This window comes from Nuphar pumila, unplaced genomic scaffold (assembly GCF_984573655.1).
Source record: "Nuphar pumila unplaced genomic scaffold, dmNupPumi1.hap1.1 HAP1_SCAFFOLD_1158, whole genome shotgun sequence".
In the NCBI taxonomy this organism is placed as follows: domain Eukaryota; kingdom Viridiplantae; phylum Streptophyta; class Magnoliopsida; order Nymphaeales; family Nymphaeaceae; genus Nuphar; species Nuphar pumila.
Genome location: NW_028323598.1, coordinates 1 through 16,296, shown reverse-complemented (window position 1 = coordinate 16,296; position 16,296 = coordinate 1). Strand labels below are relative to the sequence as shown.

The 16,296-nt window shown below is 50.8% G+C and overlaps 1 protein-coding gene across 1 annotated transcript; it reads left to right on the top strand.

The window, feature by feature from the left end:
* The first annotated feature begins 528 nt into the window (after positions 1-528).
* On the top strand, positions 529-2,925 carry LOC149809510 (protein sym-1-like). Its single transcript, XM_089994798.1, has 3 exons — positions 529-713; positions 1,643-2,095; positions 2,343-2,925. The coding sequence occupies exons 1-3, from the start codon at positions 537-539 to the stop codon at positions 2,634-2,636; spliced, it is 924 nt and encodes a 307-aa protein (XP_089850924.1). The 5' UTR covers positions 529-536; the 3' UTR covers positions 2,637-2,925.
* The last annotated feature ends 13,371 nt before the right edge of the window (positions 2,926-16,296 follow it).

Genomic DNA, 16,296 nt, shown 5'->3' with positions numbered 1-16,296 from the left:
ATTGAGCACAGCTCACCTGACCTGTTTTGGGGCATCAGCAACAACACACCCATACACAAAGCCAACACACGCAGCAGACGATGGTCCAAGCACGCAGCCTTGCGGTCGAATAAACTATTTGCAGCCACGGAAAGGAAAAGCTTATAAAACTTTAGTGGTATAGGCACAAGAACACTCAAGCCCATAACACTCACAGCGATACCATAAGAGCCTAACATTCCTTGGCCACATGACGTGCCTCGTCAGCAGCAGCCGTCAGCAGGTCATCGTCATAATTGTGCACACTCCATGAGAGGTGAAGCTACCGCAATCGCATTGAAGCACTTGCGGCATGCTACAAAGCAAAATACAGACCGCTGACAACCCAAGTTCATATGTTCCTTCGACCGTAAACAAAACTATACGAGCGAGATAGAGTGTGTGTACACGTCGAAGCGCATCCCACTCTGATTGTGTCTTTCGACATACGACCTCTTCTGATTAAACGTTTTCTGTCATTTCCTGTTCAACTTGAAGCGATGAATCAGGCAAGGTCAATGGCGTGTTGCCCTGCCCTGCCAGTTTCGCAAATGCGAGGCGGGAGCAGGTGCGATGTTCGAGGCAACTGTCCTGCCCGCTCCAAGACGGTAATGCAAAGCAAACTCAGCTCTAGTGAAAGCGAGCACCATAGCATACATGGTGCCTCCAAGACATCGGCATGGTCTGTGAGCGTGGTATGTTCCTGGACACATCGTGTGTGTGCACACCCTTTCTCAAGGCCTTGCGAAGCAGCGTTTTCATGCACATTGCCTGCGGTCTCCAATTTTTGGTGTAACTGTTTTCTTTTCTTGCGCGACAGATAGTGGATGACTCGCCAGTCGCGTCCTTGTTGAAAGCAACTGCGTCCCAGAACGCTGACAACCACACGCAGGCAATTCGCATGGGGGGTGTGCGGATGTTAGCTTTTGGGACGTTCAATTAGTTGCACAAGGACCGCGTGGCTGGCGATTCCTCAACTACCTGGCGTATTTGACAAACAAAGGAACAGGGAAAAGAAGGACGCAGACGGAAGACAAATATGTTGTCTAAGTTGATTGCCAGGCTTTCAGCTGGTGAGAAGGGCTCTTGTTGTAGGACATGCGGAAGGCAGGCGTGGTCGGCCTCTGTCTCTCTTGTTTCTTGCACTTTTCATTGTTATTGCTGAGGTGGACTATTTATGAACTATGAGTAATATTATGGCGTTGGAAGTCACCGTGTGCTCGTTTGTTCAGCACTTGACACTTCAAGTGTGCGTGTTGTCTCGGGGTTAGTGTGTGGTAGCTTGTGAAGTAGGTTGTATTGCATGGCATCTAAGAAATATTCTGCTGGGCACATCAGTGGACGCCCATGGACATGTGGAAACTGCAGCCTAGTCTAGGTCCGAGAGCCACGATAGCCCTCCTGGGTGTATCGGACGGAGCAAATGTTGTACATGCATGCTAATGCAATGTTTACATGAAGATTGCGCATTGTGTACGTTTCCTGACTTCTATGAGAATTTGTCGGGGACCTGGCATTGTGAGCGTCGCACCACGGGACGGGTTTGCGGGTTGCGTTTGCGTTCAACGTCGACAAGCCGTTATCATCGACCAGCCGTTTTCACACACCCGGAGACTTCTTGCAGGCGCTGTCATCGTTAGAAGGTGCTGATTCTTTGGAGCACTTGCAATCTGCAGCAGCCCAAGATGTGTTGCAGCGTTTCGCGCGGGTCAAGGAACGTGGTGCCAGCTTGTGGAGTTCGTATGAGGGCGAACTTTCAGCCAGACCAGTGCGAACTAAAGCACTGACGTCCATGATAGGCCTTGCTGTGGGTGACGTGATCGCACAAGCAAGCACTGGGTGCTTTGATCCGCTTCGTACTGCACGCATGGCAGCATTTGGCGCTGCAATGCATGGGCCTGTTGGGCACTATTGGTACCGTTTCCTGGATGCACGACTAATGCCAAGCAACCCCACGGCTCCAGGAGCCATTGTGGGCAAGATGGTCTTAGATCAAGCTGTGTTTGCGCCCATCTTCACCGCTATCTTCTACGCAGTGCTCACTACACTGGAGGGCAAGCCGGAGGCGATTACTGAGGTATGCGTAAAAAACAATTTGGAACAACTTTTTCCGCCCATAGCTGCAGTGTTGTCGTTGATTAGGATTGTACAAGGTTCTGTGTTTAGTTATAGCGTTTGAGCTGTTGGGACGGCTTAAGTTGTCACGGCGTGATGTGACGAGTCAGTTTGATGAGTGTGCTTGAAGCCTTTTTTTCCACCTGAGATAGCCAAAATAGGCAGCTATGCATGGAGGACAATCAGTCCAACTGTTGATGCATGTGCAGGTGCTGGCAAATCGACTCCTACCCACTGTGTTTGCTGGGTACGCCCTGTGGCCGTTGGCGCATTTGGTGAGCTTCAAGTTCGTGCCAAACGAGTACAGGCTCCTGTACATAAATGCAGTCAACCTGATCTGGACGGTGCACTTATCCAAGCTGGCCAGTGCGCCCATTGCCATTGATAGCCCAGTCGCAGCGATGTCGGACGCCTCGACCTTTGCGTACCCCACCATCCCGGTCAGCATCTCTGGAGACACCATGTTCGTGACCCCAGGCTCCGCCACCGTCAATACCATTTGAACGCTCTCGACCATGACCTGGGGGGAGCCACGTGCAGTGATCTACAGCCAGATCACCTCCCAACGCATCCTCTCCTCCCGCCCCTGTCCGAGATGACAGGGGGAGCTTGACACCACGTCTGCCAGTGCGCCCTTCATCAAGATCACCATGCTCGCGTCTGCGAGTCATGAGATGAACAGCGAAATGCAGCAGCGTGGCATGCTGATGAGCCAGTTTTTCTGCCACCGTGCACGAGTTGCTCCGTTTTGAAGGCAGGAAGCATCACGTGTGCTTATTTTATTGTGTTGCATTCCGGAACAGAGCACTGCCTGCATGTTTTTTTTGTGTGCTGGATGTGCCTGTTCCCCCCCCGGTTGTTGTTGTTTGCTGTCATCCTCGGATGGGATGAAATGGCAATCTGTTGCGTCTTAGCGCTTGAGATAGCTGAAATAATATTCAACCAAGGCTAAGCCGCATACCTCGTAATGGTGGCTTTTAGTAGCAATGTCAGACTTCGTGATAAGCTTGAGCGGTGCCATGAGTTGCAGATCTGTGCACTGCAGCAGCACAAGCACTAGCGATGTGATAGCACATATCGGCTTTGGCCAAACAAATTTGTATCGCTGTTTCTGTTCTTACAACGACTTGCATACTCATGTTTATTCATGTTCGCGCAAGGACGTTCGTATGCCTGTACAAATAATGCTGCAGAGCGGGTTTGTTAGATGTTTGTTGCCATTACTGTGATGGATAGCTCACCGCTGACAAGGTTGTGCTACCTCTCTCAGCTACCTTTCTCTTGACCTAGGGAATGACCACATCCCGATTGCGATGATGTGATTCTAGACAAAAACATATGGACTGCACACGGCGTCGTGAAGCGACGAATGCCTGGAACGTGTAGGTTTGTCGTTGTGTCTTGCATGTGTGGCAGTTGTTGCATGGATGTCTCCTTATTCTCATCCCATATATTGGGCTGGTGCACGAGGCGAAGAACATTGTAACACATGCAGATTGTGAGGTGTGGTGTTTACAAGGCTGATGACGTGTACGAATGATTGTACATCATTCTCGAGAGTCTGACTTTGGTGAAGAGGATTGTATCATCATGTCAATGCCATATCATTCTTTGCGATAAGCCCGTTAGGCCTGAATGTAGTGCTGGGATGCGAACAATATTTTGACCCAAAGTAACAATATGGAGTCTGTTCACTGCTTTCCTAGAGATGAGTGCTGCAGTGCGACAACCTTGGCCTCACATGTACAGTCACATTTCAGACCGGGCCTGTTTCATCTGTTCAACATGATATGGGGAAGACACATCCCAAATTTTGCAGATTCACCATGAAATATACTGGTTTGTTGCCATTATGGCAATGCCAGTGCAGGCTATTTAATGGCCTTTAAAAGCACATACATCTAGTACCCTATAAAAGCACATACATTTCGTACCGTAGTAAATTTGACCGTTGCGCGAAATTCTGCTGGCGTGACAGCGTGACATTCCTTAATTGTCCAACTTGTTGATCCATTTCCGAAAACGTGACATGACACATTCCTTATTTCCCCGTCTTTTTGGTAGAGAGCCGCAGGCGAATTTTTTTCCTTTATATAGAGGCCCAACAACGTTATGTTACCAGCAGGCATTCACACCAGCACCACGATCCAATCCTGGTGACACAAGCAGCAAGGTACATTGCACACATCAATACCGAGGTTTGTCACGACCTTGGCTCCTGTGCCGCCGACTCTGCTGCATTAAGAAGTGCTCTACGTTTCCTCTGACGAGCAGTAGCCGCTGCACGGTCTCTGTCGCACTTTTGAGCTTGGCTGAGTGTCGCAACAGGGACTACCGGCACGGGCTGTGCAGCCTGCCTCTACGCAGCTGCCAATTTGGCCTGGACAATACGAACAGCGGTCTTCAATTCATTCTCGGCCCTTTCATCGGCTGTCAGCTCGCTGATTTTCTTGAAAGAAAGACTACCCTGCCTGAGGCCAACCCCAGACGACTCGGGTGGAACGCGAGATTTCACCATGATGAAAGAAAACAATGACTTGAACTTTGCGAGTGTCGTCTATACACCTGGAGGTGTACCTCATGCGTAGTACCCCAATTTGCACGGTTGTTATCTAGGAATACGTCAGGGTACATCGCTGAGGGTCAGGGTTCTGGCAGGTTACGGGCTGGCCGCAGGCCTTAGGAAAATATTCGAACGTGACAGCGTGACAGGGCGCATTCCTTATTTGTCCGACTTGTTGCCCGGATATTTCTATTTGTGACGCGTGACAGCATTAAACCCTATGGAAAAGCGGGCCATTTTTTCCCAGATGTGACCGTGACCGCGCAACGGTCAAATTTACTACGGCACTTGACATCCCGCCAGTGTGGTCGCGCCCGTTCTTATTGGTGCCCCTTGAGTATGGTGGTCCTGTCCTGTTGTGCGGCCGTTGTTGGCTTTGAGTTTTCGAACGCGTGTGCCTTGGTTTTTGTGGCGGCCCCGAGACATGGTATTTCACATTGTCTGTGAAATTAAATTTACTACGGTGACAGCCAATCGGCCCCGTGTGCTGCCCCGCCGCCTCCTCGGCCTCCCTGGATCACCACCGGCTTCGTCAGAAGATGACTCTTCTGAGTCAGTAGAGGCATCCGGCTCGAGCTCGCGCATGGACGAAGAGCCCTGAAGCACGTCCTGGGCTCTCCACTCACATCGGAGCTCACAGAGTTTGTCCAGCTACGTACCCTCGCTGCACGTGCTTCTCTGCCGCCCCGTTGGGGTACTGTTGCTTCGCCCTAGTGTACTCAGCGCTTCGCCAGAAAGGGAAGTAACCCCCTTCGCCCCCCTTTTTTAATTAAATAAATATTCATTTTGAGGGTTATTCTTCCGGAGCTAATTATTTAATTATCCAGGAAAACAGGGGTCCCACCCCAACAGCCATATTAGTTGCATCGGCAAAATGGGGGTCCAACCCCTTACGGCACAAACCTCATGTTCAAGCACCCTCCTTCACCGCACACATGGAGAAATGGTTGGCATTTGCAAAAGCGACATCATATCCAAGTACATTGTTCTAGCCACCTCAATTGAAGTACGCACACATACTACAAGCTTCCTTACATTAACGAGGAAGGCCGCTGGCCTTGAACATGCCCCACATTTCGGGAAAGAGACGGTCGTCTGCCAACATTTTGTCCTTCTCGGACCAAGCACGCAAGGCAGCATTCATGTGCTTGTTTTTCACGAGTGGCACGCAACTTGGCTGCTGTATGTGCTTTGCAGCATACGGCTCTAAGGCCTTCAGCAACTGATGAGTATGCGAGAAGTGCTATAGTGCTACGAACACTAGAGCACGGTACGCTCACAAGCTAGCACTGCGATGGTGTGCTCCAGGAAAGACCCCAGATGCTACACACCATCTAGGCTTTAGGAGTCCTGGCGTAACCAGCTCCTCATGGCGCCTAGCCATGGTGTTGCGTAGCATCTCGTGATAGATAGTGCCGTGCCACTATCTAGGGATGTGATCCCGTATCACAGTGCCAGCCCTCACGTCACCAACACGTTAGTGCACACGTTAGTGCTGGTAGCCGACAATGCTAACAAGCATTACGTATGGAACATACATACGTAACATCCCCCCCCTCTAAAAAAAAAAGAAAAGAAAAGAAAAGAACGACACGTCAAGACAAGTATTGAGTGGGCCACTTTCAATACTAGTACCTTCGGATTGACGCGGAGCGAAGCGAAGCGAAGACGTCTGAGCCCCGGTATGCTCGTCAGCAACCCCCAGCGTTTGCCTTATCGTGGTTTCCCCCCCGGTCTGTGTCCACAGCCCCGGCCATCCGCGGCGAGCCGGACCGGATGCGCTGCACTCCATAACAGACGTGCGCAAGGAACACAGGGTCTCGATGGCTAGACAACCAGTCGAGCGGGCCCCTCCCAGGTGTGCGACAACACCCCCCCAGTGCCTCTCGACATGTCCCTCGACATGCCCCGCAACACACTCACGAAAGCGGCCCTGCAACGCGACGGAAGCAAGGTCCTCCTGCCGCTCGACAACGACAAGGTCTTCCGGCCTTGCATCTTGTGTCTTCGCATCGTGCTCCCCTGCTTACGTGCTCCCGTTGTTTTGCTGTCCTTCCTGCACCATGGTTTCCCTGCAATGTCTTTTCCCTGCAGTGCCTTCTACCTGCGATATCTTCTTCTTCTCTCCATATTGTATTGATATGGCACTTTGCAAAAGGCACGGTTACATTTGCAATATTCGTAAAGTTATACGAATTTCGTCTTTTCAAGCCCGCGGGAATACATGTTTCCACTACGGCTAGGCAGTACCCTTCATAACGGATACAATCACACTGCAAAGACAATTTCCTATCGTTTGTGTCCTCATGAGGTTTCTGGCAGGATATTTCCACCAGGTCTGAAGTCTCAAGGACCAATTCTACCTAGTGTCAGCAAGTAAAGCTGTCGCGATGCGGATCGCTGGCGACATCTCACTTTGGTCGCGGTGTCGTTGACGCGTCGGCGCGTTGTGCGACAGCGCGTACACCAATGCCTGCGTGTCGTCTGGCATGGTAGTCCGCAATAGCGTCTTGGCATCCGTCCAAGTTTTCGACGGGTAACCACTTGTTGTAGTGTGGCCCGTATCCTTCGAACGCTACTTTGTATTCGTCTCGGATTCCTGAGCGTAACTTCCTGGTGCGGTGATTAATCACTGCTTCCACCACGAATTCCTCGTGTCCGTCAACGATTTCCGATGGCGGTGGTGCCGGTTGGCGCGTGTCCGGATGGTACCGTTTCAGTAAGTGGACGTGGAATACGTTATCGCACTTAATATCCTCAGGCAGCTCAAGGGTGTAGGTCACCTTGCTGTTGAACCTGATTACCTTAAATGGTCCAGCCCACGCGGGTATGAGCTTACGCACTCCGTCAGCCGTGTTGCGAAACCACGGGTGTTTGGTGCTGAGGAGTACCTTGTCTCCCAAGCCGAACCGCTCGTCACGACGCTTAGCGTTTGCGGCAGTAAGCATTCGCTGTCGTGCGCTCTCCCAAGCGTTCAGCTGCTTCCCTTTCAACCTGTTGCCATTGCGCGCGCAGAGTGTTGTCGTCTGGCGGCGTCGGTGTAGGCAATTTGGGCTGGTCTGGGTGCATCCCAAGCGCAAGATAGTTCGGAGTAGTGTGTATAGATGCACAGTATCCGTTGTTCAGTGCACTTTGCAGTGGCATGAGCAAGTCCGCCCAGTTGGTGTGGGTGGCATTTATGTAGTGCCGGAGTTGCTCTTTCACTGATTGAATGGTACGTTCCGCTAGGCCTACGGTTTCGTGATGATCAACCGAGCTAACGAGTACTTCACATCCCAGGTTCCTGAGGGTCGTTTGGAACTCTCCCTCCCTGTGTTTGAACCTGCTGTCTGGGTCGCATACGATAGACATTGGTGTGCCAAATGTCGCTGTTGCATCCAGCATGATTTTGATCGCGTGCGCTGCCGTTCCGTTAGCGGGACATGGTCTCAAAAGTGTATAGCGGGTCTTGCGATCCACCATCACTAGGACTGAGTCGCAGCCATGTGCTGTGCGCGGAAATGCGACTGCGAAATCAATCACCCAGTGCTTCAACCGTTCTCCTGGGATAGGAAGCGGTTGCAGTAAGCCTGCTGGTCGTTTCCGTAGCGGTTTCATGCGCTGACATGAATCGCACGTGTTGATGTAACGGTCAATGTCCGTTCCCATGCCAGGCCACCAGTAGAACCTTTCAATGGCTCTTCTTGTTTTGAGTGGGCCTTGGTGTCCCCTCTCTGGTGGGTCATGGTACTGGCTAATGCATTCAGTTCTCAAGGAATCGTGGTTTGGTATAACCAACGCTCCTTTGTTGAACCATAGCCCCCTGTTGGGTACCCATTTGCCTGGTGCATTTGGGTTAGCTGTTTGCTGTGCAGTTAGCTGTGCCATGCTTGGGTCATGCTGATATCCATTTGCACAACGTTGCAGGAACGTGTCTGCCCATGTTCCCCCTTGTTGATGCTTAAGGACGTCCTCCGTTTCCCCCTGCAGCTCTTCCATAGCCTCTTGAGGTTCAGTTTCCTCGTCTGAGTCTAGGAATGTAGCTGTGGCTGGGACGCCCTCAGGTGTGTTGGCTGTTTGCATAGCTGGTGTTGGTAGGTTATTCACTGGTTGTGGTGCCCCCTGTTGTCCAGCTGCTTTTCTAGCCTGTGCCTTGGTAACGTTAGCTTGGCTGAATGTGGGAATGCAGTACATGCTGCTCAGCTTCGCTGTTGTTTCCTTCAGTGGCAGTTGACCCTTGTTGTAGCTGACTTTGCCATGGATGCCTGGCGTGCCCTGCTTCGTCTTGGGAAACTGTAATCCACTGCACTGTAGTATAGCCTCAGTCACCGTGGATGGTGTTGGCTTTGTTGGTGCTGGTGGTCCATGTTTAATCCTACTTAACCCGTCTGCAATGTTGGTTTTGCCTGGGATATGCTGGATTTTCATGCCTGGGTACATAGCTAGTACTTCCAGTATCCTGACTTGCCATCTGTTGAGGTTTGGCTTGTTCAGGAGGTATGTGAGAGGGTTGTGATCCACATATACAGTGAATTCTGCCCCTTCCAGGTAACAGCGCCATACTTTCAATGCATGTATGAGTGCTGTCAGCTCCTGTTTACCTGATGCATCCTCCAGGGCTGCTTGGTCCAGGCTGATGCTTCCATCTGGCTGTTCAAGCTGCGCTTTAGCAGTGAATTTGCCTCGATGTTGGCCTTTTTGATGGTGAATGCTTTGGATTCATATGCAATCACTTTTGGCTGACCTTGCTCATCTCGTTGGATAAGCACTGCTCCAATGCCTTCGCATGAGGCATCTGTGATGACCTAATATGGCTTGGTTGGGTCTTCCACAGCTAGAACAGCTGGTGACACTAGTGCCTGCTTGACTGCTTCGAAAGCTGTTAGCCGTCGGCTTTGTAGGTCAATGGTGCCCTTCTTAGGTCCACCTGTCAGCGCTGTGAGGGGTGCTGCCATGATAGCGTAGTTCGGTATGAACTTCCTAAAGTAATTGGCTAGCCCCAAGAACCCTCTCAGTGCTGTGGCCGTGGTTGGTGTTGGCCAATCTCGTACTGCCTGGGTCTTAGCTGGGTCAGTGTGCACTGTGTCCCCACTAATAATGAAGCCCAAGAACTTGAGTTCCTTCATACCAAACTTGCATTTATCAAACCTGATAAGTTTGTTAGTTTGCAGGCTGGTGAGGACATCTTGCATGACTTGGCAGTGTTCTTCCACTGATTCTGTCATGACTAAGACATCATCCAGGTAAACCATGACAACGCCCCTTTTGATCAGGTCATCAAAGATCCTGGTCATCATACGTTGAAAGGTTGCTGGTGCATTTGTAAGCCCCATAGCCAGTACTTTGTACTCGTACAGTCCTTCTGGCGTTGTGAACGCTGTTAGGTGTCTGTCTCTTGGCTGTATAGGTATTTGCCAGTATCCTTTGAGCAAATGTATGCTGCTGAATACCCGTTTACCCTTGACTCTAGCGTACAAGTCTTCTGCTCGTGGCAGTGGGAATACGTCACGTTCCGTAACTGCGTTTAGGCCTCTGTAGTCGACGCACATGCGGAGTGTTTAGGCATGAACAGTATCGGAGCGCCCCATGGCGAAGAGGATGGTTGTACCAACCCCTTTGCGATGTGATACTTGAGTTGTTTCTCAACTTCCGCTCGCTCTTTTGGCGATAACCTACGCTGCCGTCTGTAAACAGGCTTTGCGTTTGGCAATAGCGGTATGGTATGGATAGTTTCCTTGCGTGGTGTTAGATGATCCGACATTTTGCGGTCAGGTAGATCGTCATTAAACACGTCTGGGTATCTATCCCTCCAACCCGCGACTGTGGCGGCTGGTATGCCCGCTGGTGTGTCCTTACTGAGGTCCTGCGTGTGGTATTTTGCGTGGGATGCCTCGTTGGACGCCTCTGGCGGTAGTGGTGGCGGTGCTGTTGATTGCTGAAATGTTGCGCTCAAACAGCTGTACCGGTACCACTGGTCTTCATCCAGGAAGTCTTCCAGTAACACTGGTTCGTCTCCATAGAACTGAATGAACGTTTTGCCGTTTTCCGTGCGGAAATCGACTGCGTCCCATCTCGCGCCTTCGCCCGTGAGGTCGGTGCGGTGTTCGAGCATGGCTGCGAACTGTGAGGCACCTACAATGAGATTGTCTCTTTGCTCTGGCAGTTCCCATTGGTCGCATTTCAACACCTTTCTTGCGAATATGGTGTGATTTTCCGTGCCATTTGGTCCCCTGATATCCATCTGAGGTCCTTTTCCGGCTCCCGCGCCGAGCATAGCTCTATGCGTGTCTATCCAATCACTGCCTAGGACTAGGTGTTGTGTATCACCCCAGTCTACGTCAATGACTAGTGCCGGTACTGAACACGAGTATCCTCCCAGTTTGATGGGTACTATGCACTGTCCCTGTATTGGTACCCCGCTGTGTCCGTCTCCTAGTATGACAGATCCTCTGCGGTTTGTGTCCACTTCGAGGTCTAATTGCTTAGCGACTCGTAGTGGCACCAGCGAATGTGTTGCGCCGGTGTCTCCCAGGACAGCTATTTCTGGTAGCTTCTCTGGTTGTGTGCGGATGATGTTCGTTTGTTCCTCCGTGAGGACTGCAAACTGTCCGCCCGCGCGCACTTTAACACCTGTTCGTATTTTCGGTATGCGAGCCTTGAAAATATATGGCTGCTGCCGTTCGAAAATGCCTGCCTGCGCGTGTATCGCCTGCGTGACCTCCGGTATTTGTATCGGCGGTGCCGCTGGCGTGGCAGTGATTTTATACACGTGTACTGGCCATTTAGTGGGTTTCGGCGCTGTAGGCCTTGGTCCCCTCGTCTTGCTGTTGGCGATCGGTACTCCGTGTTGGACTGACTGTTTGTCCCCTTTTGTTTGCACAGGGGCGTCGTACAGTTGTGTTCCCGCTGGAAAGGTGTGTACCTTTTCCCACGTTTGTAGCAGTTTATGTTCTGCTGTGTCAGGCCAATGTGGGTATACCACTAGTGTTATGGCAGCACAATACTAGATACAACTTAATGGTTCGGTTTATGCCGATTACACAGACTGAAGATAACCTCGAAAGAGGTAGCAGATTCGCAAGCCAAACGATCGCAATTTGAGACCTTCGAGTTACCTCTCAAGCCCCAGATCCGGAAGAAGCCCCGAAAACTGTACTGTACTTTTCTTATATGCGAATCGTCTCTGAGCATCCCCTCTGGGGACCGCACATCCGACCTCAGACCCCAGCGAATCTACTGCACTGATTATCCCTCGAGTGACGTCACTAACTGGTCACTATCGTCAGCTCTCGGGTACTCTTTCGAGAGGGGACTTTACTGCACTGAACTACACTGTGCCCCTCCTGAATATTATCAGGATACTTTACTTAACTGTAGTTATTTATCAGGACTAAACTCATCCTGTCATAACACATCACCCCCTCAATGCGACTTGTGTCATATGCCAATACAACACATGGTGCAATGAAACTGAACTTATGGAGGATGACAACTTACTTGAGCAACATTTACATGAGTTCACATGCTAAACATCGAAGACTGAAACTGACTGTATGAAACTGAACTGATACTGGGGAATCAAATCTGTGGCCAGTTGTTTTCCGGGATATCATCCGGATACTCAATATCATCACTGCCATAATAAGATTCCACAACTCCCGGGGGCTCCTCCATGGAGTCCACATGACTTGACTCGGGCTCAGACCCGTACTCTGGGGTCACATCCCCGCCGATATCCGCTACTACTTCATCCAACTCCTCGACTGAGGGAGTTGGGTAAGTGGCTGCTGCGAGGCCCAGCCCACGCAAATTCGCTATCTGCGACCTGACTGCGGCAACTGCGGCTGGTTCGAGCCTCTGGGGGCGTGACGTACTAGCAGCATTTGGGTCGAGCTGCGTCTGCAGCCACTTTTGCTGCTGGATTTCGACTAAGCGAGCCGACTGTTGCTGGACCTGCTCCACCAGGTCCATACTGTGGGTGAGGAAACCCAACCTGTGCCCCGCTTTCAGCGCGTCGAGCAGGTTTTGCTCGAGACTGCGGACGTCAGCTATGAACTTGATGTCCGGATGCTCCTCGAGCTGCTGGGGAGATAACTGATGACTCTGCGCGAGTAATTCGCGGAAACTGGATACTTCACTGTCGACTTCGGACTGAGACAACGGCCCGTCGTACTCCCCGCTGGCTCGGGCGAAATCCTCAACTGACTTAGACTGCAAGGAGAGCTTGATGGCTCGCTCGAGCTGCTCCTCCTCGGTTCCCTGCATGTATATGGGAACTTAGTGATAAGGTACTGACTATGCAGATAAGGCTTCCTGCTGATATACTCCTGTCAACCAGCCTTTCTCTAAAGGGGTCAGGACTTTGTATATTTTCATTCTGACTTGCTGGGTGCAGCTACCCAGATACTTCTGCACTACTTCTATACTGTGTTCACAATCCGAGAACTCATGCCAGGAAGGCTCTGCATGTCCTTTCCACCTTATCTGAAACTCAACTAGGCCTTTCTTCTTCTTAGATCTGGAACTGACTACGTTATGATCAGTGATGGCATCCACTTCCCACTCCTCAGTCCCATCCACCCACACTGGAGTAACTTCTGCTCCCTCTCTTTGTATGTATGGTTTAACTACGGCTACTGAAACTCTTGGATGTATCTGTAGACTGGCTGGGAGGTCTAATAAGACTGTAGACCCATTTTCACTGACTTCTAACACTTGTACTGGACCTACAAACTTGGGACTGAACTTGTGCCTTAAGCTGGGGTGTCGTAGCCTTATATTTCGAGTACTCATCCAAACTGGTTGCCCTCTTACATACTCATGGCGTACCACCCCCTGCTTGTCATAAGCCTCCTTCATTTTACACTTAGCCCAATGGACACTTTGTCTAGCCCTGGCAAACTCCTCGTGGGCTTGTAGGAGGGTTCTGGCACCTGGTGATGACATGTCCACCCAACTGGCTACTTCTGCACTGGGTGCTGCAATACCTTCCTTATGAGCTATCCGTTTCTTCACGGCCTCAAAAGGTGCTAACGGTACTGTAACTCTGTTCATCTTGAACGGCGTACTTCCAGTGGTTTCACGGTACATGTCATTCAAGGCAAACTCAATGAAGGGCAGTTTATCGTTCCAATCCTTATGATCTGCACCCACATAATGCCTTAGAGCTGTCTCCACCACCTCATTAGTACGTTCTACCAGCCCATTGGTTTGTGGGTGGTAGGCTGTACTCATACTTAGCCGGATGTCTGCTGCATCACACAAGGCCTTAAAGAACTGAGAGTTCCACTTCTGTCCCCTGTCACTGACTACTTTTGTGGGGAACCCATAATGAGGAAATACTTCTTTGAAGAACAGCTTCACAAACCCTTGGGTTGTGAGAGTGGTGTGCGTTGCAATCAGTCTGACCATCTTACTGAGATGACAGCAGAATACTACGATTTCATTGTAACCTCCTTCACTGGTTGGGGTCAGATCTGTGATAAGATCCACACCTATCGTCCTCAAGCAGGTGCTGGGCGATTCAATTAGTGTAAGCGGAGGTCTTCTCTTGCGCCTATCCGGCTTATCACTTTACAACTGTAGCATGACTGGACGTAGTTCTTTATATCGGTGGTAACGCCAGGCCACCAGAACTGACGTTGAACTAGGTTCAGTGTTTTCTGAATACCTAAGTGTCCACACCACGGCACATCGTGATGCCAATACAGTATGTCATTTCTTAACTCACTGTCTCTAGGTACATAGAGGAGGTTGTCCTTCCACAAAAGGGTTCCCTCAGGACTTTCTGTAAGTCCTAACTTACTGCGTTGTTCACTTGTTGAGACCTCATCGTCAGTGAGAGTACTCTTCCGGACTCTTTCGAACAACTCTTCTGCCAATGTTCCGTACGCACTTAATGAGGGGTCAACCTCATCTGCTAGAGTGGGAGACAACTCAGGTTGACTAGACACTGGTGTCCCTCCAACTCCCGATTCATTGGTGAGATGAGTGGCGTCAGTTTGCTCATCCCTTGCACTGTTCTCACGACCCTTACTTGAGACAACTGAACTGTGTGGCATCAAAGGGGCCTCGGAAGCTCTCACCATCCCTCGGTAACCCTCAATGTCACGTTTTCCATGCACTGACTTACTGAGTTTCGGATCCGATGTTGCATGGGGGTCTGTGGGGAGAACAGGCGCTGACTCAATGCTTGCATGGTGCTCAAACACATCGTCAGCAAATCGTACACGTTTCTGTGGAGGCATACCAGAGTCGTATGCTCCTGCACGTGTTCGACGGGTGTCTCCTCTTGTGCTTCGGGCCGCGGGGACGCCTCCACCCCCTGCCGGTCCGCCGGCACCTGTGCCCGCGCCCGCTCCCCGGTAAGAGCGGCGGGTGTAGCCGCCAAGGAGGACGACGTGAAGTTGGTGTCCAGAGCCTCCTGCAGCCGTGTGTGAGTGGCGCGCAACTGATTGACGAGGACCTTCTGGTTGGTCACTCGGTCGTGCAGCTGCTGCACGCGGACCAACTGATCCGCGACGTGACTGTGGGTCTCCCGCAGGGCTCGCAGAGTATCCGACAGGATCTCGAGCCGGCGGTGTAGGTCGACCTGAACTGACTGCAGTTTGCGCTGGAGAACTGCTTTGCGCTCTGCGTGCGCCGTGCATTCCTCCACTGACTGTACTGGATCGAAAACTGGATAGCACACACACGTCAGGCCAATTATCTCCAGGCAAAACTAACTCAGACTGACTAGGTGGGGTCAGCATTCTGCTGAGGGCGTCCGCCACCACATTACGATCACCTTTAATATACAGGATCTCGTACTGAAAGCTCGCGAGGAATTCCATCCATCGGGCTTGACGTCGGTTAAATTTTACTTGCTTACTTAACCACGTCAAAGGCTCATGATCAGTGTGTAGTTTTACATCACTGCCCTCTAAGTAACAGCGCCACTGTGCGAAGCAATACACCATTGCCAAGAGCTCTTGCTCAGTGGTGGTGTAATTGACTTCTGCTGGAGTGAGCTTACGTGCGACATATGCTACTGGATATGCCACATCGTCTTTGAACTGCACTAGTACACCCCCGATTGCTTTTATAGATGCATCACTATATACGTGGAATGGTAATGAGAAATCGGGGTGGAACATCATAGTTGCGTTTCTTAGTAACTGTTTTAGACTGTTCCAGGCTGCTGTACACTCTGCAGTCCACTTAGGGGGAGCTTTCTGCGTGTGTGTGTGTAACACACACGCGATTTCTGAGTACTTGGGTATGAACCTGTTGAAGTAATTCATAAATCCCAGAAATCTTCGGCATTCTGTGGCTATACTCTCTTCGATAGAGGTAGCCCTGCGCTGATTACTCTCACTTTCAGCTGCAGCTAACTCACTGACTAGCTCAAGTGGTGGCTCCCACTTATCTAGAGCTTTAACTTTAGCAGGGTCTGGCAACACCCCCTCACCTGAAACCAGGTGACCCAAATAATTGAGTTGGGATTGTGCCCACTTGCACTTTGGTAACTGGCAGAACAGGTTGTGCTCCTTCAGAGAGCTCAGGACCTTTATCCAAATGTACTGCATGCTCTTGCATGTTACTGGACTTGATGATAATATCATCTAGATATACTAAGCAAT